A 21,896-nucleotide genomic window follows, 5' to 3' on the forward strand; every position below is an offset into this window, starting at 1 on the left:
GAATTTAATGGTCAATTCGATCAAATTAGTCCAAAAATGAATTACAAGAAATTTTTTCGTCTCTACTCAGGAGACAGTGAAAGTGGACCAACAAATGGACCTAAGTGCCAATCTATAAAGTTAGATGTGTTGTATGTGTTTGTAGAGGAGTGCTACTACGCAAATAGTCTACAACCAGCAAAAGAGCTACACCTAGGAGTCCATGACCAAGCCAGTCATGACCCTGAGCACTGTTTTCCATCAAGCCCTAAGTAAAACAAAGGGTGTTCTTTAAAATAAATGGTTTCTATGTATTACCCTCAGCCTTTTATGGACAGACGTCGATGACTGGAGAGGTTCAACCCAAATAGCGCAACTCATGCTGCAAATTAATTCATTTTCCTCCTGTTTCACGCCCTTACTAAAATATAGCTTTGTGTTCTGTTATTATGTGGAGGCCACATGTAGGGTTTTTTTCTATCTGGGCAGTGTTAAAGAGAAGGCAATGACAGTTGTGTTATGTTTGGCTGAGATTAGAAGTTTTACATTGGGCCCGTTGTCTTTGGTTCCATATCCTTCATTTCCTAGTACATGACTGTGACACAGACTAACAGCTCACATACCAAATCTAATAAAAATATGTCAGTGTCTGGATCTCCTTCTCTGTTCAGCCACACTTAATCCTAATTTAGCTTCTTCCGAACGGAAACTGTTGGCAAAATTAATTTTTAAACTGGAAAGAAAGAAGTGCCGAAGGTAAAATTTATTCATGTTTGTGCAAAACAATCATATGGAATTACAACTGTTGGACGTCGTGATTTATTTGTTCAACACTCTGTCAAAATATACAATTCAGATACATGAAGTTTTGCTTTAATCAAATCAAACATTCAAGTTGTGATTCGTAACATAAATCTAAAAAATTAAGGAAAAATCTACAGATTTCATAAACAAATTGGAGCATAGTTACAGAAATGCCCTTTAAAGGGAAAGAGAAGTATATGAATTTCAGTTGTATAACGCCATATAAAAGTCATGCCCTGCATTCAGAATGAATAGAATTTTTGGATTTTGCTGTTAATGTATAGGTAAAGTAACTCTCTGAAATAGGTTAGTACTGTAATCAGAATCTTTTGTCTTTGCGACATCTATTATAAGATTTTATATAAATTTTTTGTAGGTGAGAGTTAAAAGTGATTATATGAATAATACTTTTTATTAAAACCTGTTAAAGTAGTACATTACAAAGTATCAAGGCTTTCTTAAAGATTTCAGAACACAGCTAAATTATATGACAGCAATTGCTTTTGCGAGGTTTTTATCATTTGTACTGGAAAAAGTATTTTCTTCTGGGGTAAGAATCTTTCTGAACATTTTGTGGCCTCTGCTGTCAACATTCTCAAAGGCATAACCTGGAGGCAATGGGTAATTTGCAGGGCAAATTTCATTCTTCTTGGGGGTAAAATCTGAGCGGTATAAGGTTCCACTTTCAAATGGGACCGAGTTTCGAACTGCTGTATTGGATGGCTTAAAGCTTTCAGTTGGATGGATTTCATAAGGAACATAGTGAGATTTAAAGGTAGTTAAACCATCAAATTTTCCATCAGGCTTTGGAATCTGATGGTCTCTCTTGATCATTTCCTGACGTCTTGCTTCCCAGGCCCTAAAATCTTCCTTCATGGTAGAATTTCCTTGGAATGGAACATTGCTTCTTCTTCCATGGGACACAGGTCGAATCGGGGCTACATAACTGATCTTGTGTGGTACATAAGCTAGATGAGCTGTAGTGTCTACCTCCATGTGAGTAGTAGGTGGATTATATTCCACAGATTTTTGGACATGGTGTGGTGGCATTTGCCATGGCTGAAAGCTATCACGAAATTCAGTGCTGCCATCAAACCGGGCGCTGCTACCAACTTTATTATGCTCAGGTTTACAGCTTTTTGTGATGTCACCAAGTGCACCTTTAAAATTGAGACGATGGGTTGTGAGATCTTCAAATGGTTGACTGCTAGGCTTATACTCTTGCTTTTGTCTTGCAACCCTTGGTTCTATCTCATAAGGAACATATGAAGTGCGATGACTTGTAGTGCCATCAAAAGGTATGTCACTTTGTTTTGCCATACCAGGTGGCTTGAAACTTTCTCTCGGCATTATTTCCTTAGGAAAAAAGTCATCCTGAAATGTAGTTGCATTTCCAAATTTCACATTAGGTGATTGGTATAAATGTTCTGGCTTATAAAGTTCTCTTTTTTGGATGCCCCATGGTCTGTAGTCATCTTTGAAAAAAAACAACAAGTGTTAAACTTTCTGTATTCCAATATCTTATACTGAATGCAAACACCTAAGAGGCCATCAACACCCTGTTTTGTGCACATGTTGCAGTTATACGTTAGCAACCTGTCAAAAAGATTTGCCAATGCATAATGCAAACTTTTCCTAGCAAGCCTATTGACTAAAATAAACCAAACATAGTCTAAGGGTGCCTTTACACAGATTTATCTGACAGATTTTTGACAGATTTTTGAAGTCAAAGCCAGGAACACACTATAAACAGAGAATAGGTCATAATGGAAAGACTGAGATTCCCCTTCTTTTCTAATCCATTCCTGCCTTTGGCTTCAAAAATCTGTCAGATAAATCTCTCTTTGTAAAGGCACCCTAATGCCATGACTAGACAATGTCCGTTTGACAGCATTCTTTTTGGATGGCCGTCATTTTGTGCCCAAATAACGGTTATTGTTTTGAAATAATGCCTGTTATTTGGGTACGGCTTTCCAATAAAAACAGCCATCTAACTGCCAGATAGGACATTGTGTGATTGTGGCCTAAGGCTATGTTTACACACAGTATTTTTGGTACCTATTTTTCAACCAAAACCCGGAGTGCATTAAAAACTCATATTTGTATATGTATGTATTTGTTCTCATCCATTTTTTCCCCCGTTTTTTAATGGAAGTCAATGGAAATACGGATCAAAACGGGTAGAACACAATTGCATCCATTTTACCTTTTGTTTTTTGCAAAAAACAGACTGCAATAACGTAGTATGAGCAGTGACTAAATTTAATCCATTTCCTGATCATATACCTGACATGTGCATGCTCTGCTGTGCTTTGATTTCCACACAAAGTATACAGGCTAATACTACAAATAATAGTATGGTATGCCATTGTTAGGAAAGTGTTAGGAATACATGATGGTGCGGATAGTAGAAAATGTTCTCAGAATAGAAGTAACTAGAGATGAGTGAACTTCCAGTACGTTCGGATCCTTTCAAACCTGAACTCATTTGATTACCTGTGGCTGCAGAAGTTGGATGCAGCCCTAAGGCTGCCTGGAAAACATGGATACAGCTATAGGTCATAGGCTGTCTTCATGTTTTTAGGACTCCCTAGGGCTGCATCTAACTTCTTCAGCCACAGGTAATCAAATGCTGAGAGTTCAGGTTTGGACAAATGTGAATGTATTTGAAGTTTCCTCATTTCATAACTACAAATACTAAAATCTCTGAAGTGACTCAAAGTTAGTTCTGCTCCAATAGATTGTAGGTTTACCTTTATATGTTGGATTTGTGTCAAATGTTCCCAAGTTTCCTTGCCTTTTTTCCACTGGTCGTGCTGGCATCATTGGTTCTATCTTATAGGGATTAAAATCTTGTTTATAGGTTGTCCCAAGGTCAATGTGACCAGGCTTTGGTTGATACTCTTGGTGAGGACGAATTGGACGATTAGTTACTTCGTATGGAATATAATCTGACCTAAATGTTTAAACACAGACAGGTGACAGCATACAGATGAAGATAACACTTCATTATTGTAAATAATAAGTATTCCAGTATATAATATTATATATAATATAATATATATAATAGTAACGTATAGAATTGTATATAATCTAGCCGAAGTACCCTCCAAAGATGCTGACAGCATGGGGTGTGAGAGCAAGTGGTCTAGTTTGCTAGCCAACTGCATGACCCTGGAAGGCACTTCTGCAAAGGGGCTTTCCATGAAAGACTTCTGGTATTGTGTGACTGCCAAGGCAACTAGACCATCTGCACTCCTGCCATCGTGAGAGACGTAGCTGTCACCACCACTGGAGGGGCTCTACACATCTGGCCATCTACAAGAACTCATCTCTTCATGCCTGAATCCATATTACCAATGCTGTACTTCAAGATTAGGCCAATAATGTACATGTGGGCTTACACTGACAGCTAGCTACTGTCTTTGCTGATGGTTTTCACCTGGCTACCAGTATTTTTCTGTGTCGTATCCTGGTCCAATACAATACAGTTTCACAGCAAATGAATGGGGAAGATTTACTACTGCAAATGCAACTTACCTTTCTGAAACATTTAGCAACTTTTCCTCATGCTCATCATTCTAAGGTTTCAGGCTAATATGGGGTGTGGTGTAAGCGTTGTGGTTTTTTAGACGCAATTGGTATATGCAAAATGTTTGCTCAATTCCACTTCATTCAATACATGGCGTACAAACCACACAACCAAAAACCACATTACACATTAGACACTACTCATTTAGGAGCAGTGCATAGTGCGTGCCTAAAACCATCCAGAATATGTTGTTAAATAAGTAACAATTGTACATCATATATCACATTAATATGTAAATAAACACATTTACTTAAAGGTTGTTACTCCTTCCATCTTTCCGCGGTTCCCCTGCGATTCTTGCTTTGGTTTCATGCTTTGTGGTGGTTGGATGTTATCATACTGAGGGTATTTTTCCACATACTCAGTCAAGCGGCAGGGCTGCCCAGAGTTATCAAAAATTTTAGTCGGCATGTGGGGGCAACGGTGACGCCTGGCAAAATAAAAAAAAAATAGATTTACAAATTGATTTAAAATATGGTAAATTAGTAACGAATAGGGTAATTGTTTGCGCAAAGACAGGCTATGTTCACACAACATCTTTTCTTGGCTGTTTCACATCCATTCTTTTGAACAGCTGCCATTTTGGTGCTGACATGTGGCTGTTTTCTGCAAAAAATATCCGCAAGTTGGCCAGAAAAAGGCTAGTGTGAACATAATACTGCAACATATTGGAAGAGCAAACTGGTATAAAGTGAGACTGGCCTAGTTGCCCATAGCAACCAATCAGATTCCACCTTTCATTTTCCAAAGAGCCTGTGAGGAAAGAAAAGTGGAATCTGATCCTACAATTCTACTTTACACCAGTTTGATAAATCTCCCCCATAGTGACTATTTCTACACAGAAGCTCCACACTTAATACAGACCTCTTCTAAGCACCTTACTTTTTCAGCATAATCTCTCCAACCACAGTACACCAGGTGTAATACTGCTCCTCATAGTGCTCCACCCATCTCACAAGTCCCACACAAGTCACACTACGTAAGTTCCAAGGAAATCACAGCCGGAGTGTATACACATAGTATAAACTCTGGCCAGGATCCCTAGCGGCTCCGTAGAAAACTGACAAGTCACTGGATAGCGGCCACAGAAAACCATGTCAGTGCACACTATGGAGCGAGCGACTCCGGCCGCACGCTCCATAGTGTGCAGTGGGGAGTTCTGATGCGGGCACGCACGCATGCACCCGCATCAGAACTAAGCGGTGCTAAAGATCATCTGGCCGGTACTGCAGTACCAGCCAGGATGATCTTTTCTGAGACCGGCCGTTCCAGCCTCTTATGTAGTTTGAATAGCGTATAGTGTTCCCCAAACTCTAGTAGTGCCCCAAAAATAATAATACCTTCATTGGTGTACCACATAGTAGGTATGTCTGTCTGCTCTGCCATAGATTACAACTATATCCAGAGGATGCTGGTAGAGTTAGAAGTGGAGCTCACCCAAGGATTTGAAACACTCATCCAAATATTGCCTTGCACTAGCATTGCCCCTGGTTATAAATACTGCTGTGTCTGTATAGATTTGTATATATGTCTGTTTGCATGGGTGTATATATGTACAGTATGTCTGTATGTATGGGTGTATATATGTACAGTATGTCTGTATGTATGGGTGTATATATGTAAAGTATGCCTGTATGGGTGTGAAAACTTTGGTGTGTGCATGTATGTGTTTGTGTAGGTGTGTGTATACATGTGTACTCAGGTGTAGGTATCTGCGTGTTTGTATGGTTGTGTTCACATAGGTATTTAGGCATGTGTATGTATAATTGTGTACCTAGGTGTATGTATTTGTAATGATGTGTATGCATATGTATCTAGGGTTGTGTAAGTGTATGTGTGTCTTACATGTGTCCCTAGGTGTGTGTACTTGTATATGTACTGATAGGGCAAAATTATAATAGAAAGATCTGCACAGTTTCTAGGTCTTCAACCCACTCCTGGTTTTGGTTAACAAAAAGACTGAGCAAAATTCTTATAGAAATACTATGTTTGAACATAGCCTTAGAGTGAACACATATGTATTTTGATGTGTTCAAGTCTTGACATAAAGATAGAAAACCCAGTATTAGGCCTTATAAAAGTTCTTATTCACACACTGCAGTTTTGTCTGTTTTTGTGGCATGATTTTTTTGCAACACTGCTGCATGTGAATAAGCCCTGATGCTTTTTCTTTATGGCAATTTGTGAGGCGTGACATCAGCTTTCTCATATGTTATAGTGGTTTATTTGTTATAGATTAATTCATGAACTGGTAATAATAGGAACACTCCTGTGATGGAACAAAGTTTTGGGGACACTTAGCTAATATTTCTTTGGGCTAACAAAAGATGAAAAACACGACTTTATTAGATCACAAGCACAATATGTTGTACACAGAGCTTATGGTGACCTCTACTGGACAGTGTTGGCTTGACAGCTACACATATTACAACGCTGTACAGAAATACATACTACAGTGAAACCTTGAATGACGAGCATAATTTGTTACAGGAACATGCTTGTAATCCAAATCACTGGTATATCAATGCACATTTCTCCATAAGAAATAACTGAAATGAAGACGATTCATTGCACAACCCAAAATAAGGTAAGAAAGGTGTTCTGTATCAATAAGAACACTATCAGTAAAGAAGGGGTTAATCAGTTAACTCTCCCTCCACACATCTCCCCAGTTGGCTGCTAAACTTCAGGTGCTGGTTCCTGCTGCTACTGGTGCCGGCTGCCTTGAGCAGCTACCCATGAAGGGGTTAATTCAAGGGTCAGAGGGAAGCACCAGTGACACAAACGGGTACCAGAGGAGAGCTGGAAGACGTTGGATCAACAGAGTTGTTCAGGTAGCAGTGGGTTAAAATGAGAGGGCTTTCTACCCAGTACAGTATCAGGATTGGGACACAGGAGGGGGCGGCTTGTATTAGGAAATCTTTTTTGTTTACAGAGTTACAATTCTTCAAAACTGGAGCTTGTCTTAAAAATACATCTCAAACCGAGTTACTTGTAATCCAAGGTTTCTCTGTACATTTTAGCCCACCCACCAAGAGCCAGTCTGTTTGGTCTATGCCCAAAACTGCAACATTTTGTCGCAAAATATGGGACGGAAGACCTAGGACTTGGCCATGTTGAGAACAGAAGTGTGATCAAAAATACCCATTAGCTAGCTAGAACAAGCACATAGTATTGCAGTAGTATGTTGGTAGCAAAACCATCCCTTCACCTAGGAAAAGGCTGGATTCATTGCCCTAACTCTGCATCTAAATAATCCCTGCATCTAAATACTGCATCCCGTAGTCAACAGCACCCAGCACCCAGGGCACCCATCCTCGTAGCTGCTCGGTTACACACCCAGGCACCCCCCTCAGTCATGGAGGAAGGAGCAGGATTTTCTTGGGGTCAATTTCATCTGTATTTATAGTGAGCCATGAAACGGACATAACTGGCTCAAGGCAAGAAACATTATACAATAGTATGAGGCCAAATGACAAAAAACTGCCAATAGCTGAGCAGTATTCATAAAGTAGTGCCATGTCATAGTAGTGACCCACTAGCAGGCATTGTCTGATCCCTCATGTGTTACACCTTGTGCTAATCCTACCTAAGGTATATAAGCTTATGTGAACGGTATATACTGTATATTAAGCCATCTATGACTCTTTCTTTGAGCAATAAAAGTTCCTGTGTCTTTCAATAAGTGAAGTGCTAGTATTACTAAAGAAGTGATGAGAACAAGTGTCATTGGATGCCAATACAACCCAGGTTCTGCTGCTATGTGTACTGCACATCACAGACACACCCAGGTTACACTCCTAGGCAACTACTAACATACATGGACCATTCCACAACTACCGATGTTATGTGCTAGGATACTAATCCCTCCCGTCACTCCACTCCATTATCTGCCAACCGCTAGACATACGTACAAGATAGAAAAATCTGCTGCTAACATTATATACATACTGTAGATCATATATATGTGCAATATCCCAGCTGGGGAACCCCAGGATTATCTTATAAGGAACGAGCCTATACTGTAACTAGAACGTAGATGTTCAGTAACTGGTGTACGGCAGCACATATATAATATCCTCTATATATCTACAGGAGCATCAACAGGCACACACGCAAGTCATAGCAAAGAAACAACATACACCACTATGCACTATGTAAATACTCTCTAGTCTCTACAGCCAGTAAGTGCACCAAGGTCTGGCGGCTCAGGACTTTGTGTATAGAAATCTAATATCTGGTTGTGATGCCAGTCCTGTACATTAGGGTCCTAGTTAGTTCAGATCTAGCATCAAGTGCAGTGAAGCTTTACAGAAAACTTTTGCTTTGTTACTCCTTACGTATGGGGAAAAAGCAGAGAAAAACGTCAATGATCCCAGCGTAACTCTATACAAAAAGACGCTCCAGTCTTTATACAGTGACAGTGTGCAGTAGATGTGACCCCTCTAGATCACATTTCAAGGATCTGTCGCTGGCATTAACCAGGATACATCAGAGAGTGTACCCAAGGAGCAGACCTAGACTTTAATAGACCAGTCTACCAGTGACCACATTTGGTTTGTTTCACAAGCGTATCCCTTTTTGTTTACAGGAAACAAAAGCGTTGTTTTAGAGCGGACTACAAAAACACACTAGACGTCACTGTCCATAGGAAAGCATTCAGAAGTATGAAATCACACACTTAGGAATCACACACTGAGCAAGTAGCAGCTCCTTTATTCCTTCATTAACTTATTGGTTATGGTTTATTCTATTCTCTCTATAAATGGTTTAGTCTATTCTCTTCATAAATCTAACCACAGTATGTCTGGGTGTAGTCCTAGTCTTAAAGCGAATGTACCATCAGGGATATCACTTTGGTGGTCCTTTTTTGAACCACCTAGTTCCCATGCACAGGGGGCCGTCTATTCCTGAGCATGGGTCCACCTGATGGAGCACTGGGTGCAGGCCTGCCTGCTGACAGTTTATTCAATAAGCCCATTGGCAGTCAAGGAGGGGGTCTTCACTGCTTAGTAGTCAACAGAGGTGAACCTCAGTACTCTACCCCCTGTGCACTAAGTGGTGGCGATCACCCCATTAACGGTTTATTTCCAAATAAGCATTTAGGGTCTAATATTAACTTCAATTTAGCAAAATGTCTCAAAAGCAAACTGGCTTATTTGGCAGGAAATCTTGCATGGCCATGAGGAAAACTGAATCACAGGCTGCAGAGACTCCTGATCAAACTCAGGCATGACTGGAGCTGCTGGAGCTTCTGAAACACCTCAGGAAACTCAGGCCAGGCAGCAGGCTGGTCAGATGCATGTTGCTGCTGCTGCTAGGGCTACTGAAATGCCTTAGGAAACACAGGTTAGGCAGCAGGCTGGTCAGATGCATCATGCTGCTGCTAGGGCTGATGAAACGCCTCAGGAAACTCAGGCCTGTCGGAAAATTAATAAAATACAGCATGCTGCTGAAACACCTCAAAAAAAGCCAGGCAGCAAGCTGATCAAACGCACCATGCTGCTGTCCAAGCTTCTGAAACACCTCAGGAAACTCAGGTCTGTCGGAAGATCTATACACTTTACGGCCATGTTCACACAACGTATAACACAGAAAGGTACAGCAGTACCGACCGGATGATCTTCACTGCTGCTGAATTTGGATGCAGGCGCATCAGTGTGCGCCCGCATCCAAATTCACCGCTGCACACAATGGAGCGTGCGGCCAGAGCCGCAAACTCCATTGGGCGAACTGACAGGTTCACTGCGGCCGCTATTCAATTAATAGCGGCCGCAGAAAACTGACATGTCATTTTTATGTGGGGCCGCCAGCAATTCCGGCCAGAGTGTATTCTTTGGGGGACATTTATGAAAATGTGAAAATGCCTTTTTTAGGCGCAGATGTGGCTGATCGGGTATTTTTGCGAATATTTCTTTTGCATCAGTCCCATCTGCACCACCTTCGCCAGTGGGGTGGAAAGGGGGCGTTACGGGGGGGGCGGCTGCATGAAGAGGGGGCGCGGCCTCCGCATGCGGCGCATTTATAATTTTTCAGGCGGAAAAATTATACATAAACCTACGCCAGCTCAGAGCTGGCGTAGGTTTCAAAATTTTCACACGGACAGGCTCTGTGCGATGCGCCTCCCGTGAGCTTCAGGAACAATTGTAAATGAGATAATAATACTAATAATAATAATTAATAAATCAATCAATAAATAAATAGATAAGAAATAGATAGACAGATAGATGAAAGATAGGTAGATAGATAGATAGATAGATAGATAGATAGATAGATAGGAGATAGATGGATAGATAGATAGATAGATAGATAGATAGATAGATAGATAGGAGATAGATAGATGATAGATAGATAGATAGATAGATAGATAGATAGATAGATAGGAGATAGATAGATAGATAGATAGGAGATAGATAGATAGATAGATAGATAGGAGATAGATAGATGATAGATAGATAGATAGATAGATAGATAGATAGATAGATAGATAGATAGATAGGAGATAGATAGATAGATAGATAGGAGATAGATAGATAGATAGATAGATAGATAGATAGATAGGAGATAGATAGATAGGAGATAGATAGGAGATAGATAGATAGGAGATAGATAGATAGATAGATAGATAGATAGATAGATAGATAGGAGATAGATAGATAGATAGGAGATAGATAGATAGATAGATAGATAGATAGATAGATAGATAGATAGATAGATAGGAGATAGATAGATAGGAGATAGATAGGAGATAGATAGATAGGAGATAGATAGATAGATAGATAGATAGGAGATAGATAGATAGATAGATAGGAGATAGATGGATAGATAGATAGGAGATAGATAGATGATAGATAGATAGATAGATAGATAGATAGATAGATAGATAGGAGATAGATAGATAGATAGATAGATAGGAGATAGATAGATAGATAGATAGGAGATAGATAGACAGGAGATAGATGGATAGATAGATAGGAGATAGATAGATAGGAGACAGATAGATAGATAGGAGACAGATAGATAGATAGATAGATAGATAGATAGATAGATAGATAGATAGATAGGATAGATAGGAGATAGATAGATAGATAGATAGATAGATAGATAGGAGACAGATAGATAGATAGATAGATAGGAGACAGATAGATAGATAGGAGACAGATAGATAGATAGATAGATAGATAGATAGATAGATAGATAGATAGATAGATAGATAGGATAGATAGGAGATAGATAGATAGATAGATAGATAGATAGGAGACAGATAGATAGATAGATAGATAGATAGATAGGTAGATAGATAGATAGGAGATAGATAGATAGATAGATAGATAGATAGATAGATAGATAGATAGATAGATACAGTAGATAGATAGGAGATAGATAGATAGATAGATAGATAGGAGACAGATAGATAGATAGATAGATAGATAGATAGGAGATAGATAGATAGATAGATAGATAGATAGATAGGAGATAGATAGATAGATAGATAGATAGATAGATAGATAGATAGGAGATAGATAGATAGATAGATAGGAGATGGATAGATAGATAGATAGATAGATAGATAGATAGATAGATAGATAGATGAGATAGAAGAGATAATAGATATACCGGCAGAGGTACAGATAGACATGAGATAGATGAGATAATGGATAGATGACAGATATACATAGATAACAGAGAGCAGACTTCTTGTATACACCTGGGTGGGCAGCACAGCCCCCCGGCCACCCCTCCCCCAGTGGTGTGCTCAGTTCCTACCCGCAGGTACATATGTCGCAGATACACTTGCGCGTCATGTCGCCGGGCTGCAGGTGTGCAGACAGTCAGAGCGGGTCACAGTGCTGCTGCAGTCAGGACACTCGCTCTGGGAACTGGGTAACTAGGCAAGCAGACGGTCGCTTAGTAACAGCCGAGCGTCCTGTCAACAGCGCTGGAGCTACGCGCTGACGTCACGCGCACAGACGGTCTGGATGACGCGCTGTGCTGAGTGACTTCCGGGTATGGGCTGCACATGTTGAAGCGCTGGTGCTGTCAGTGTGTGACGGGTGAGCGGTAACTACTGTCTGTATTGTCTGTGCTGTGGGGGCTCATCCTGGGGAAGATCGGGTTCTCTCCCCAGCTTAGTATGAATACCCTATGGGTTAACAGACATTTTAAACTTTCTAATAAGTCAGTGGAGGCTGCTGTAATAACCTGCTGGCTCATAAACACATCCTGTATGCCAAGTACTGATAGCAGCTAAGGCAGGGATCGCCAACCAAGGCCAGTCCCAGCATGCCATGGCAGGGCACACCTGCAGATTGTAGTCACACCTGGAGATCCCCAGGAAAGGGACTAGTGCCCGAGAGGAAAGAGGCTGTGGGGAGATGTGAGGAGAGAAGCTGCAGGGAGATGTGAGGAGAGAAGATACAGGGAGATGTGAGGAGAGAAGATACAGGGAGATGTGAGGAGAGAAGATACAGGGAGATGTGAGGGGGGGAGAAGACACAGGGAGATGTGAGGGGAGAAGACACAGGGAGATGTGAGGGGAGAAGCTGCAGGGAGATGTGAGGAGAGAAGATACAGGGAGATGTGAGGAGAGAAGATACAGGGAGATGTGAGGAGAGAAGATACAGGGAGATGTGAGGGGAGAAGCTGCAGGGAAATGTGAGGAGAGAAGCTGCAGGGAGATGTGAGGAGAGAAGCTGCAGGGAGATGTGAGGGGAGAAGATACAGGGAGATGTGAGGGGGGAGAAGCTTTAGGGAGATGTGGGGGGAGATGTGAGGAGAGAAGCTGCAGGGAGATGTGAGGGGAGAAGATACAGGGAGATGTGAGAGAGGAAAGAGGCTGTAGGGAGATGTGAGAGAGAAAAGAGGCTGCTGGGAGATGTGAGAGAAGCTTCAGGGAAATGTGAGGAGAGAAGCTGCAGGGAGATGTGAGGAGAGAGGCTGCAGGGGGATGTGAGGAGAGAAGTTGCAGGGAGATGTGAGGAGAGAGGCTGCAGGGAGATGTGAGAGAGGAAAGAGGCTGCAGGGAGATGTGAAGGGAAAAGCTGCAGGAAGATGTGAGGAAAGAGGCTGCAGGGAGATGTGAGGAGAGGAAAGAGGCTGCTAGAGATGTGAGAGAGGAAAGAGGCTGCTAGAGATGTGAGAGAGGAAAGAGGCTGCTAGAGATGTGAGAGGAAAGAGGCTGCTAGAGATGTGAGAGAGGAAAGAGGCTGCTAGAGATGTGAGAGAGGAAAGAGGCTGCTAGAGATGTGAGAGAGGAAAGAGGCTGCTAGAGATGTGAGAGAGGAAAGAGGCTGCTAGAGATGTGAGAGAGGAAAGAGGCTGCTAGAGATGTGAGGAGAGAAGCTGCAGGGAGGTGTGAGGAGAGAGGCTGCAGGGGGATGTGAGGAGAGAAGTTGCAGGGAGATGTGAGGAGAGAGGCTGCAGGGAGATGTGAGAGAGGAAAGAGGCTGCAGGGAGATGTGAAGGGAAAAGCTGCAGGAAGATGTGAGGAAAGAGGCTGCAGGGAGATGTGAGGAGAGGAAAGAGGCTGCTAGAGATGTGAGAGAGGAAAGAGGCTGCTAGAGATGTGAGAGAGGAAAGAGGCTGCTAGAGATGTGAGAGAGGAAAGAGGCTGCTAGGAGATGTGAGAGAGGAAAGAGGCTGCTAGAGATGTGAGAGAGGAAAGAGGCTGCTAGAGATGTGAGAGAGGAAAGAGGCTGCTAGAGATGTGAGGAGAGAAGCTGCAGGGAGGTGTGAGGAGAGAAACTGTAGGGAGATGGAAGGAGAGGAGCTGCAGTGAGATGTGAGGAGAGAAGCTGCAGGGAGGTGTGAGGAGAGAAACTGCAGGGAGATGGAAGGAGAGGAGCTGCAGGGAGATGGAAGGAGAGAAGCTGCAGAGAGAGGAGATGAGAGAGGCTGCAGGGAGTGAGAAGTAGATCTGCTAAGTGACACTTGACATTGTGCTTCTGTCTGTGGTTGTCTTTCTGTGTGCAGGTGAGACGCCATGGGGCTGGTGAGCTTGGAGAAGATCATTGCACTACAGAAGAAGGCTGCTAATATCCGTAATATCTGTATACTGGCTCATGTTGATCATGGTAAGTTACTTCCATGTCTCCTCCATACCAGACGTTTAACCGGTGCCCCTGGAACTTGTCACCATTTTCATGCTGCTTAAAAAACAGGCAGCATCAAACACTGCCAGGCTCCCTTATCACAATGATGTATGAGTCACCCTTAAAGGAGAAGTCTGGCAAAATTTTTTATTAAAGTATTTTATTGCCCCCCCAAAAGTTATAAAAATCCCCAATATACACTTATTACTGGAAATGCTTATAAAGTGCTTTTTTCCCTGCACTTACTACTGCATCAAGGCTTCACTTCCTGGATAAAATGATGACGTCACGACCCGACTCCCAGAGCTGTGCGGGCTGTGGCTGCTGGAGAGGATGATGGCAGAGGGATGCTCAGTGTCCCTCCAGTGCCCTGTGTCCCTCAGTGTCCCCCTGCCATTATCCTCTCCAGCAGCCACAGCCCGCACAGCTCTGGGAGTCGGGTCGTGATATCACCATGTTATCCAGGAAGTGAAGCCTTGATGCAGTAGTAAGTGCAGGGAAAAAAGCACTTTATAAGCATTTCTCGTAATAAGTGTATATTGGGGATTTATATAACTTTTTGGGGGCAATAGATTACATTAATAAATTTTTTTGCCGGACTTTTCCTTTAATGGCTGTTCCATTTTAAAGGAATAATGGTATGGCCTGGGGAGATGGCAGAGTGTTCACAGTCACTCATATTGGTCCCCACATTAAAGGAGATTCTAGAGGAAAACAATATTTTTAATCCACCGTGCTAATTATGTTTAAATATAACATTTATTAAAATAAAAAAGTGAACACTGCGGCTTCCAGCAGAGTGAGCTTTGTTTGCTTTGGCATCTAGTAATCATCGCTTGCTCAGCTGTAGGTTACATGGCACTAGTGACGCAGAGCCTCCCCCCTATGTTGTATATCCTGGTTACACGCAATACACAGGGAAAAGAGTCTACATCACTATTGCTGTGTGTGCAGAGTGAGCTGGTACCTGGGCAATGCAATTCCAGACACGGACAGTAGTGGCAGCAGAGAGCCCAATATCAGCTCCTACTGCTTGCCAGACATCATCTAAAAAATATACCATATCAAACAGGAATGGTACATTTTATTTTTATAAAGTTGTATTAAACAAAGTATAACTTTATTAATGTGGTGGATTAAACAATATCCTTTGTCCAAGTACATTACTTTAATAACCTAAAAAAGTAATACATTAATATGCTCTTTATTTTTATTCCATAGGGAAAACTACTTTAGCTGACTGTCTCATATCCAGCAATGGGATCATCTCCAATAGATTAGCAGGAAAGGTATTGTTTTTTCCCTTTAGTTTTTTTTATTCTTTTTTTTTTGCCTTTTTTTGCCCTGCCCATTGTAACATTGTAATATCGTTGCAGTTGCGTTATATGGATAGTCGAGAAGATGAGCAAATACGAGGAATCACCATGAAATCCAGTGCTATAACCCTACAGTACAATTTTGGTACTTTATATCTTTTACATAGAACTCTGTGCTGACTGATACTTGTCATTTTTGCTGTGTTCCTCTTATTGTGTAAAAGCTTCATGGAATAAAAGCTGGCACTATGGTGGTAACTATATTACTTTTTATTGTCTAACAAGAGATTTCTGATATCCCATGACACAGAATCCTCGTCGCCTGTGTTCACTTTATCAGGTTTCTCCAAATTGGAATTATCAAAGGGTTCTTTACAACTGGGAAAAAAATTAAATAAAGGCATACCCTATTCCTAAACCAGTGGTCTGCTGACCCTCTTCCTGCCCAGTGAGGAGCCAGCAACATCTGTGGGGAGAAGGCTGCACGTGTGTTAGGTTTCTTTCCTTCTAGGAGGCAGCCAATCATGTAAAGCAGTAGTGTCATATGTAGAATTTTTGACATGTTATCCAGAATTGTCAAAACTTTAGATTGCATTGGGTCTCGGTCCTGAGACCCTTTGTGATTATTAGTTATAGGCTGGTGAAGAGCACAGCCACAGGTTCATTTTATAGACCAAAAATACTGTCTATGTTTTCATGGCACTGGTTTTGTCATGTATGTTTATGTTTTTCTACCATTCAAAATGAGTTATATTTAATAATGATCATATATTTTCAGGGAATGAGGAGTATCTGGTCAACCTCATTGATTCTCCGGGGCATGTTGATTTCTCCTCCGAAGTCTCAACAGCTGTCCGTCTCTGTGATGGTGCGATTATCGTGGTGGATGCTGTAGAAGGTGTTTGTCCTCAGGTAAATTCTGATCCAATATATCACTTAGGGCTGGGCGATAATGGCCTAAATGAATATCGCGGTTTATCGTACATGTCGTCGCGGTAACGATAAATTGAACGATAATTATGACACGCCCCTTTTAAAAGCAACACCCCTTTTGAAAACCCTATTTTCCAAAGGTAATACAAACGTGAATTTATTCCATATAACAATGTGCAGCAAACTTCACAAGTAATACACAATGTTTTGGCATCTCCTACGCCATTTTCAAGTGGCACTTAAAAATGGCATAGGAGACGCCAAAACGTCATATATTACTTGTGAAGTTTGCTGCACATTGTTATATGGAATAAATTCACATTTTCGTGTTTGTATTACCATCGGAGTGCTGCAGAGTATTTTTTTACAAGCTGACTTGGTCCAAGGTCTGGGATTCGTCTGCTGGCACCCACAGTTCGTTTAGTGTGCTGCCTATATTGTTAGCCATATCTATCTATCTATACAGCATAGACAGACAGATAGATAGATAGATAGATAGATAGATAGATAGATAGATAGGAGACAGAGAGATAGATAGCTAGATAGGAGATAGATAGATAGGAGATAGATAGGAGATAGATAGATAGGAGATAGATAGATAGGAGATAGAGAGAGAGAGAGAGAGAGATAGATAGGAGATAGATAGAGAGATAGGAGATAGATAGATAGATAGATAGATAGATAGATAGGAGTCCTATCTATCTATCTATCTATCTCCTATCTCTCTATCTATCTCCTGTCTATCTCTCTATCTATCTCTCTATCTCCCTCCTATCTATTCATCTCTCTACCCCCAGTCACTGTCACATGCTGTTCTGTCCCCCCTATCCCCCCCCCCCCACACACACACAGTTGGGGTCAGGTATTGGTCGGCACCTCCGTGCTCCCCCGGGCACCGCTCTCTCTCTTCACCCCCCCCCTCCGCACCCCCCACAGGAATCCTCGGCCCCTGTCACTCAGTGATGTAGCTCATGTATCTGTGTCCCGGGCAGAGCGTCACACATGGCTGCTTCCAGCAAAAGATAACGGGCGCCGAGGATTCCTGTGCGGGAGAGAGTGCGGTGCCCATGGGAGCGAGGATATGCCGACCTATAGCTGACCTCCTGCAGCCACTTCATGTACGGGAGAGGGGGGGCAGGGCACACGGTGCAGCTTCCAAAGAAGCTAGGAGAAATGAGCCGCCGGCGGCAGCAGCAGCGGCAACGCTGAGCACACAGCACGCCTGTGCGCAGCCTGTCAGTCTCTTCATCTTCAGCCCCCCGCAGCAGGTTCGTCCATACCTTGCATATGTGTGCCCTGGCTGGTATTGGGAGGTGAATCGGAGGATCAGGGAGAGAGATCTGAGGGATGCAGAGCATGCGGCCGCCGGGTGAGGGGGGTGAAATACCGCAGATACCGTCCTGGCAGAGTTGAGGTCGGTTAACCGACGCCAGTGACGGTATCGGTATTTTGACGGTATACCGCCCAGCCCTAATATCACTATATAATATAGTGACCTCTCCTACCATGTAAGCCATTTAATGTTCTGGTTGTTTAGTGTATATTAGGTAATGGCCAAGAACAATTCACTGTTCTAATTCTCCCAGGGTTTTAAGGCAGGAGCACTATTTTCCCACCTCAAAAAGGGGGAACACAGAAGATGTCTGCTTTTTTCCCTTCTGCCTGTCATTAAGGTGTTGTGGTTTTTTCAGGGCGTCTCATTCTTTACAACTTTGAATGCCATTGGAGACACAGGGGACAGTGACTTCCAGTCTATACCAAAGTAACTGTAGATTGTGGAGAGTCAGAGGTGCGGTCACGGGGGTAATTAGGGGAACCAGAATGACATGTGAAGTAGGAAATAATGCCGCACCTTAAACGAGAAGTCCAGTGAAATTTCTTATTAAAGTATTGTATTGCCCCCCAAAAGTTATACAAATCACCAATATACACTTATTACAGGAAATGCTTATAAAGTGCTTTTTCCCCTGCACTTACTACTGCATCAAGGCTTCACTTCCTGGATAACATGGTGATGTCACGACCCGACTCCCAGAGCTGTGCGGGCTGTGGCTGCTGGAGAGGATGATGGCAGAGGGATGCTCAGTGTCCCTCAGGGTCCCCCTGCCATCATCCTCTCCAACAGCCACAGCCCGGGAGTCTGGGTTGTGAAATCACCATTTCATCCAGGAAGTGACATCACCATTTTATCCAGGAAGTGAAGCCTTGATGCCGTAGTAAGTGCAGGGAAAAAAACACTTTATAAGCATTTCTCGTAATAAGTGTATATCGGTGATTTGTATAACTTTTGAGGAGCAATACAATACTTTAATAAAAATTTTCGCCGGACTTCTCCTTTAAGGGAGGCATCAGCCCACATGAATCAGTATAACGCTGTACTGCATAGGAGAGGAAGAAAAGGCAGAGCGCTTCTTTAAATAACACTTTAGCAGAAAACTGTAGACAAATAGTGCAACTGACAACCCTGGACTGAATCCACATAAGCAGAATTCTGTTTTGCTTCAATGTTTTTAGCAGGCCTGATAATAGAGATATATATATATATATATATATATATATATATATATTTACAGACATATACTGTATTTGGTGTCCAGGCTTACACGAACTCTGTCTTCCAAAAACTGCACCACTACTCAGTTTGGGTGTGGTTTTGCAGCTCAATCCCTCTGAAGTGAATGGAGTTGAATTGTGATACCACACACAACCTGAGGTGGTGCTGTTGTTGAAAGAAAGCAGCTTTTTTTTTCATGGCCTAGGTAAAGGGGACGTGACCTAAGGTGCAATATTGTGCCCCCCAACATTTGCCAAAAGCTGGCGAAATATTCTGATGCATATTAAGCAGAGAAATAGTTGTTAGTTTGTGTAAGTTTTTGTAAATCTGGGCTGTTGTGGGGCATTTACAAAAATTTTCTCTTTTGCACAGGCTGTCTAAGTTCATGCATGGGTTTACTTTATGGTGCATTTTCCTCATTAAATTCGGCTCATGTCAGATATGTGCCAAGATATTGTTCAATTTTATCTAGCCACACGACCTTTGGTGCTATAAAATTGCAAAGTATTGGGTTTGACACATTTCACAGTCTTCTTACAAATGATAATAATAAATGTGGTAGCAGAATTCTTGCCCAGCAGGTACAGAATATGTGACCCTAGTGGGCACAATAAAATAGTAGTGTGAGAAAAAATGGCTGCAAAAAAAAATCACTCTATTGCTAAAAATGACAAATTTGGTAAATGTAACAATACATGTAGACAGAGTGGAGTGGAGCCATACCTGTGCTTGGAGATGCAGCTACTTGCAGCTCTAGTGCTCGGTCAGGACAGTGTTCTTGGTGGTGGTCAGACAGAAGGGCAAAAGGACTAAACAAACACAATTCAGGGGAAACAATGTAGCCATGACAACTAAAGGCTTGAGTGCTAGCTACAAATACCTGTGTGGGACAAAAAGCCTTCATGGGAAGGGACACTAATTGCTGAAAGGCAGGAAAAGTACAATGGAGAGTTTATGGAATTTAATTTTTTCCCAAATCTTCTTAATATTTTTAATAAATTTGGAAGAGTATGTAAGGTACTGTTTTCTTATTCACATTATGGGGAAAACTTACACAAGGCCCCAGCATAACAAAATGTAAAAAAGTAAACGGACGTAAAGACTGTGGGGGAGATTTATCAAACATGATGTAAAGTGAAACTGGCTCAGTTGCCCCTAGCAACCAATCAGATTCCACCTTCCATTACTTACAGACTCGTAGGAAAATTTAAGGTGGAATCTGATTGGTTGCTAAGGGCAACCTAGCCAATTTCACTTTAAACCATCTTTGATAAATCTCCCCATTTTTGTGTACATATATATCATACACACGCTTTCACACACCCTTTTGGCTTACTAACAATATGTATGTGCCCAAAATTTATTGATTTGTGTAAACAAAAAAATGTAATTTGCCCACAGCACCCAGTCACCGCTCGCCTTTCATTCTGCCATAGCTTGTTGGGATATAAAACCCGAGCTGTGATTGGTTGCTGTGGGCAAATTGCAGCAATTTTTGTTTGACACCGTAAATAATATGTCAATCATTGGTAAGCGATGTTACTTTTATTTGTTGTTTTCAAAACAAACAAAAAACTGGATGTGCAGGTTAGACAAACAGCAGCCGCATAGAAGCCTAACTACCAGGTACATATAAGCTAGTGTAGACTACTATGGAGCTAACAATACAGCGACTCGCGAGCATCGGTTTGGTCCAACAAGAACAGGCAATACAGTTAAAACAGATGATTAATACTGTAGCTGTAGTATGTATGGACTGCATCTCATTGTACAACCGGATGAGTGGTAACTAGAGGTGGACATTCGTACAATAATCTCTCACCGCACCTCCCGAACTCCCCCCTCAGGAAATAGGAAGGAGATTATCAGATATCAATCGTAGGGACAGTCTCCGGCAGTGCTAACCACTGAAACCAAATTTTTTACAGCCTTTAGGGGCAGCTCCTCTTAAGATATAGGACCTTATATTTCAGGATATAACAATTTACTAGTTCCTAGTTACTACTGTACTTCCACTGTGTTAGCGTTGGGGAGTCAGTGGATTTCTAAGCCATTATAATTATTTTTCGGGAACAATGAAGTAATTTACAAAAGAATGCCAAATATCAGTGTATGCATGACTCCAAGCAAAAACAACTGGGGGGAGAGGACAGGAAGGTGAGGAAGGAGAAGTGCTGGTGGTCAAAAAGGAGAATAGATAAACAAAATGGGAGTACCTTAGGGTAAGTGAATGCTGCATGGAGGAAGGTGGCAACGTTTGCTTGACAGCAAAAACATAGGTCATTTGCTGACATACCTAGGTACTTAAGGCAGGCAAAAGTAAAGTAAACCTTATGGAGAAACCTGTATTGGACTATAAGATGTCTTGCCCTGACTATACAGGAGAGTAATTATCTGTGACATCAGTTAGGTCTGGGACATTTGCTATGTTACTTTTTTTTCATTTTTCTTTTCATGATGCCTCATTCTGCAGACACAAGCCGTGTTACGACAGGCCTGGCTGGAGAACATACGACCAGTTCTGGTAATCAATAAGATTGACCGATTAATAGTGGAGTTGAAGATTTCCGCACAAGAAGCATATGCACATCTGCAGAAAATACTGGAACAGGTAACTACTATGTACA

At 41.9% G+C, this 21,896-nt stretch overlaps 2 protein-coding genes across 4 annotated transcripts in view; one reads left to right on the forward strand and one right to left on the reverse strand.

The window, feature by feature from the left end:
- Nucleotides 1–1,176: 1,176 nt before the first annotated feature.
- Nucleotides 1,177–20,137, reverse strand: SAXO2 (stabilizer of axonemal microtubules 2). Of its 3 annotated transcripts, none has more exons than XM_069983726.1 (4): nucleotides 19,993–20,137; nucleotides 4,626–4,805; nucleotides 3,537–3,739; nucleotides 1,177–2,258 (listed from the first exon to the last, which is right to left on the reverse strand). In XM_069983726.1, the coding sequence occupies exons 2-4, from the start codon at nucleotides 4,784–4,786 to the stop codon at nucleotides 1,267–1,269; spliced, it is 1,356 nt and encodes a 451-aa protein (XP_069839827.1). In that variant the 5' UTR covers nucleotides 4,787–4,805; nucleotides 19,993–20,137; the 3' UTR covers nucleotides 1,177–1,266. The 3 variants fall into 3 exon arrangements, with proteins under 3 accessions (XP_069839827.1, XP_069839820.1, XP_069839834.1); XM_069983719.1 differs by lacking the exon at nucleotides 19,993–20,137 and adding an exon at nucleotides 12,143–12,333; XM_069983733.1 differs by lacking the exon at nucleotides 19,993–20,137 and adding an exon at nucleotides 7,715–7,776.
- The window catches only part of EFL1 (elongation factor like GTPase 1), a 191,331-nt gene continuing 181,769 nt past the window's right edge, over nucleotides 12,335–21,896 (forward strand). Inside the window, exons 1-6 of the mRNA XM_069983709.1 lie at nucleotides 12,335–12,429; nucleotides 14,348–14,448; nucleotides 15,688–15,755; nucleotides 15,843–15,927; nucleotides 16,561–16,694; nucleotides 21,743–21,880. Of these exons, the coding sequence (XP_069839810.1) occupies nucleotides 14,358–14,448; nucleotides 15,688–15,755; nucleotides 15,843–15,927; nucleotides 16,561–16,694; nucleotides 21,743–21,880 (516 nt within the window). The 5' untranslated portion in view covers nucleotides 12,335–12,429; nucleotides 14,348–14,357. The remainder of the gene's footprint in view (nucleotides 12,430–14,347; nucleotides 14,449–15,687; nucleotides 15,756–15,842; nucleotides 15,928–16,560; nucleotides 16,695–21,742; nucleotides 21,881–21,896) is intronic.

This window comes from Dendropsophus ebraccatus, chromosome 1 (genome assembly GCF_027789765.1).
Source record: "Dendropsophus ebraccatus isolate aDenEbr1 chromosome 1, aDenEbr1.pat, whole genome shotgun sequence".
Taxonomy (NCBI): Eukaryota; Metazoa; Chordata; class Amphibia; order Anura; family Hylidae; genus Dendropsophus; species Dendropsophus ebraccatus.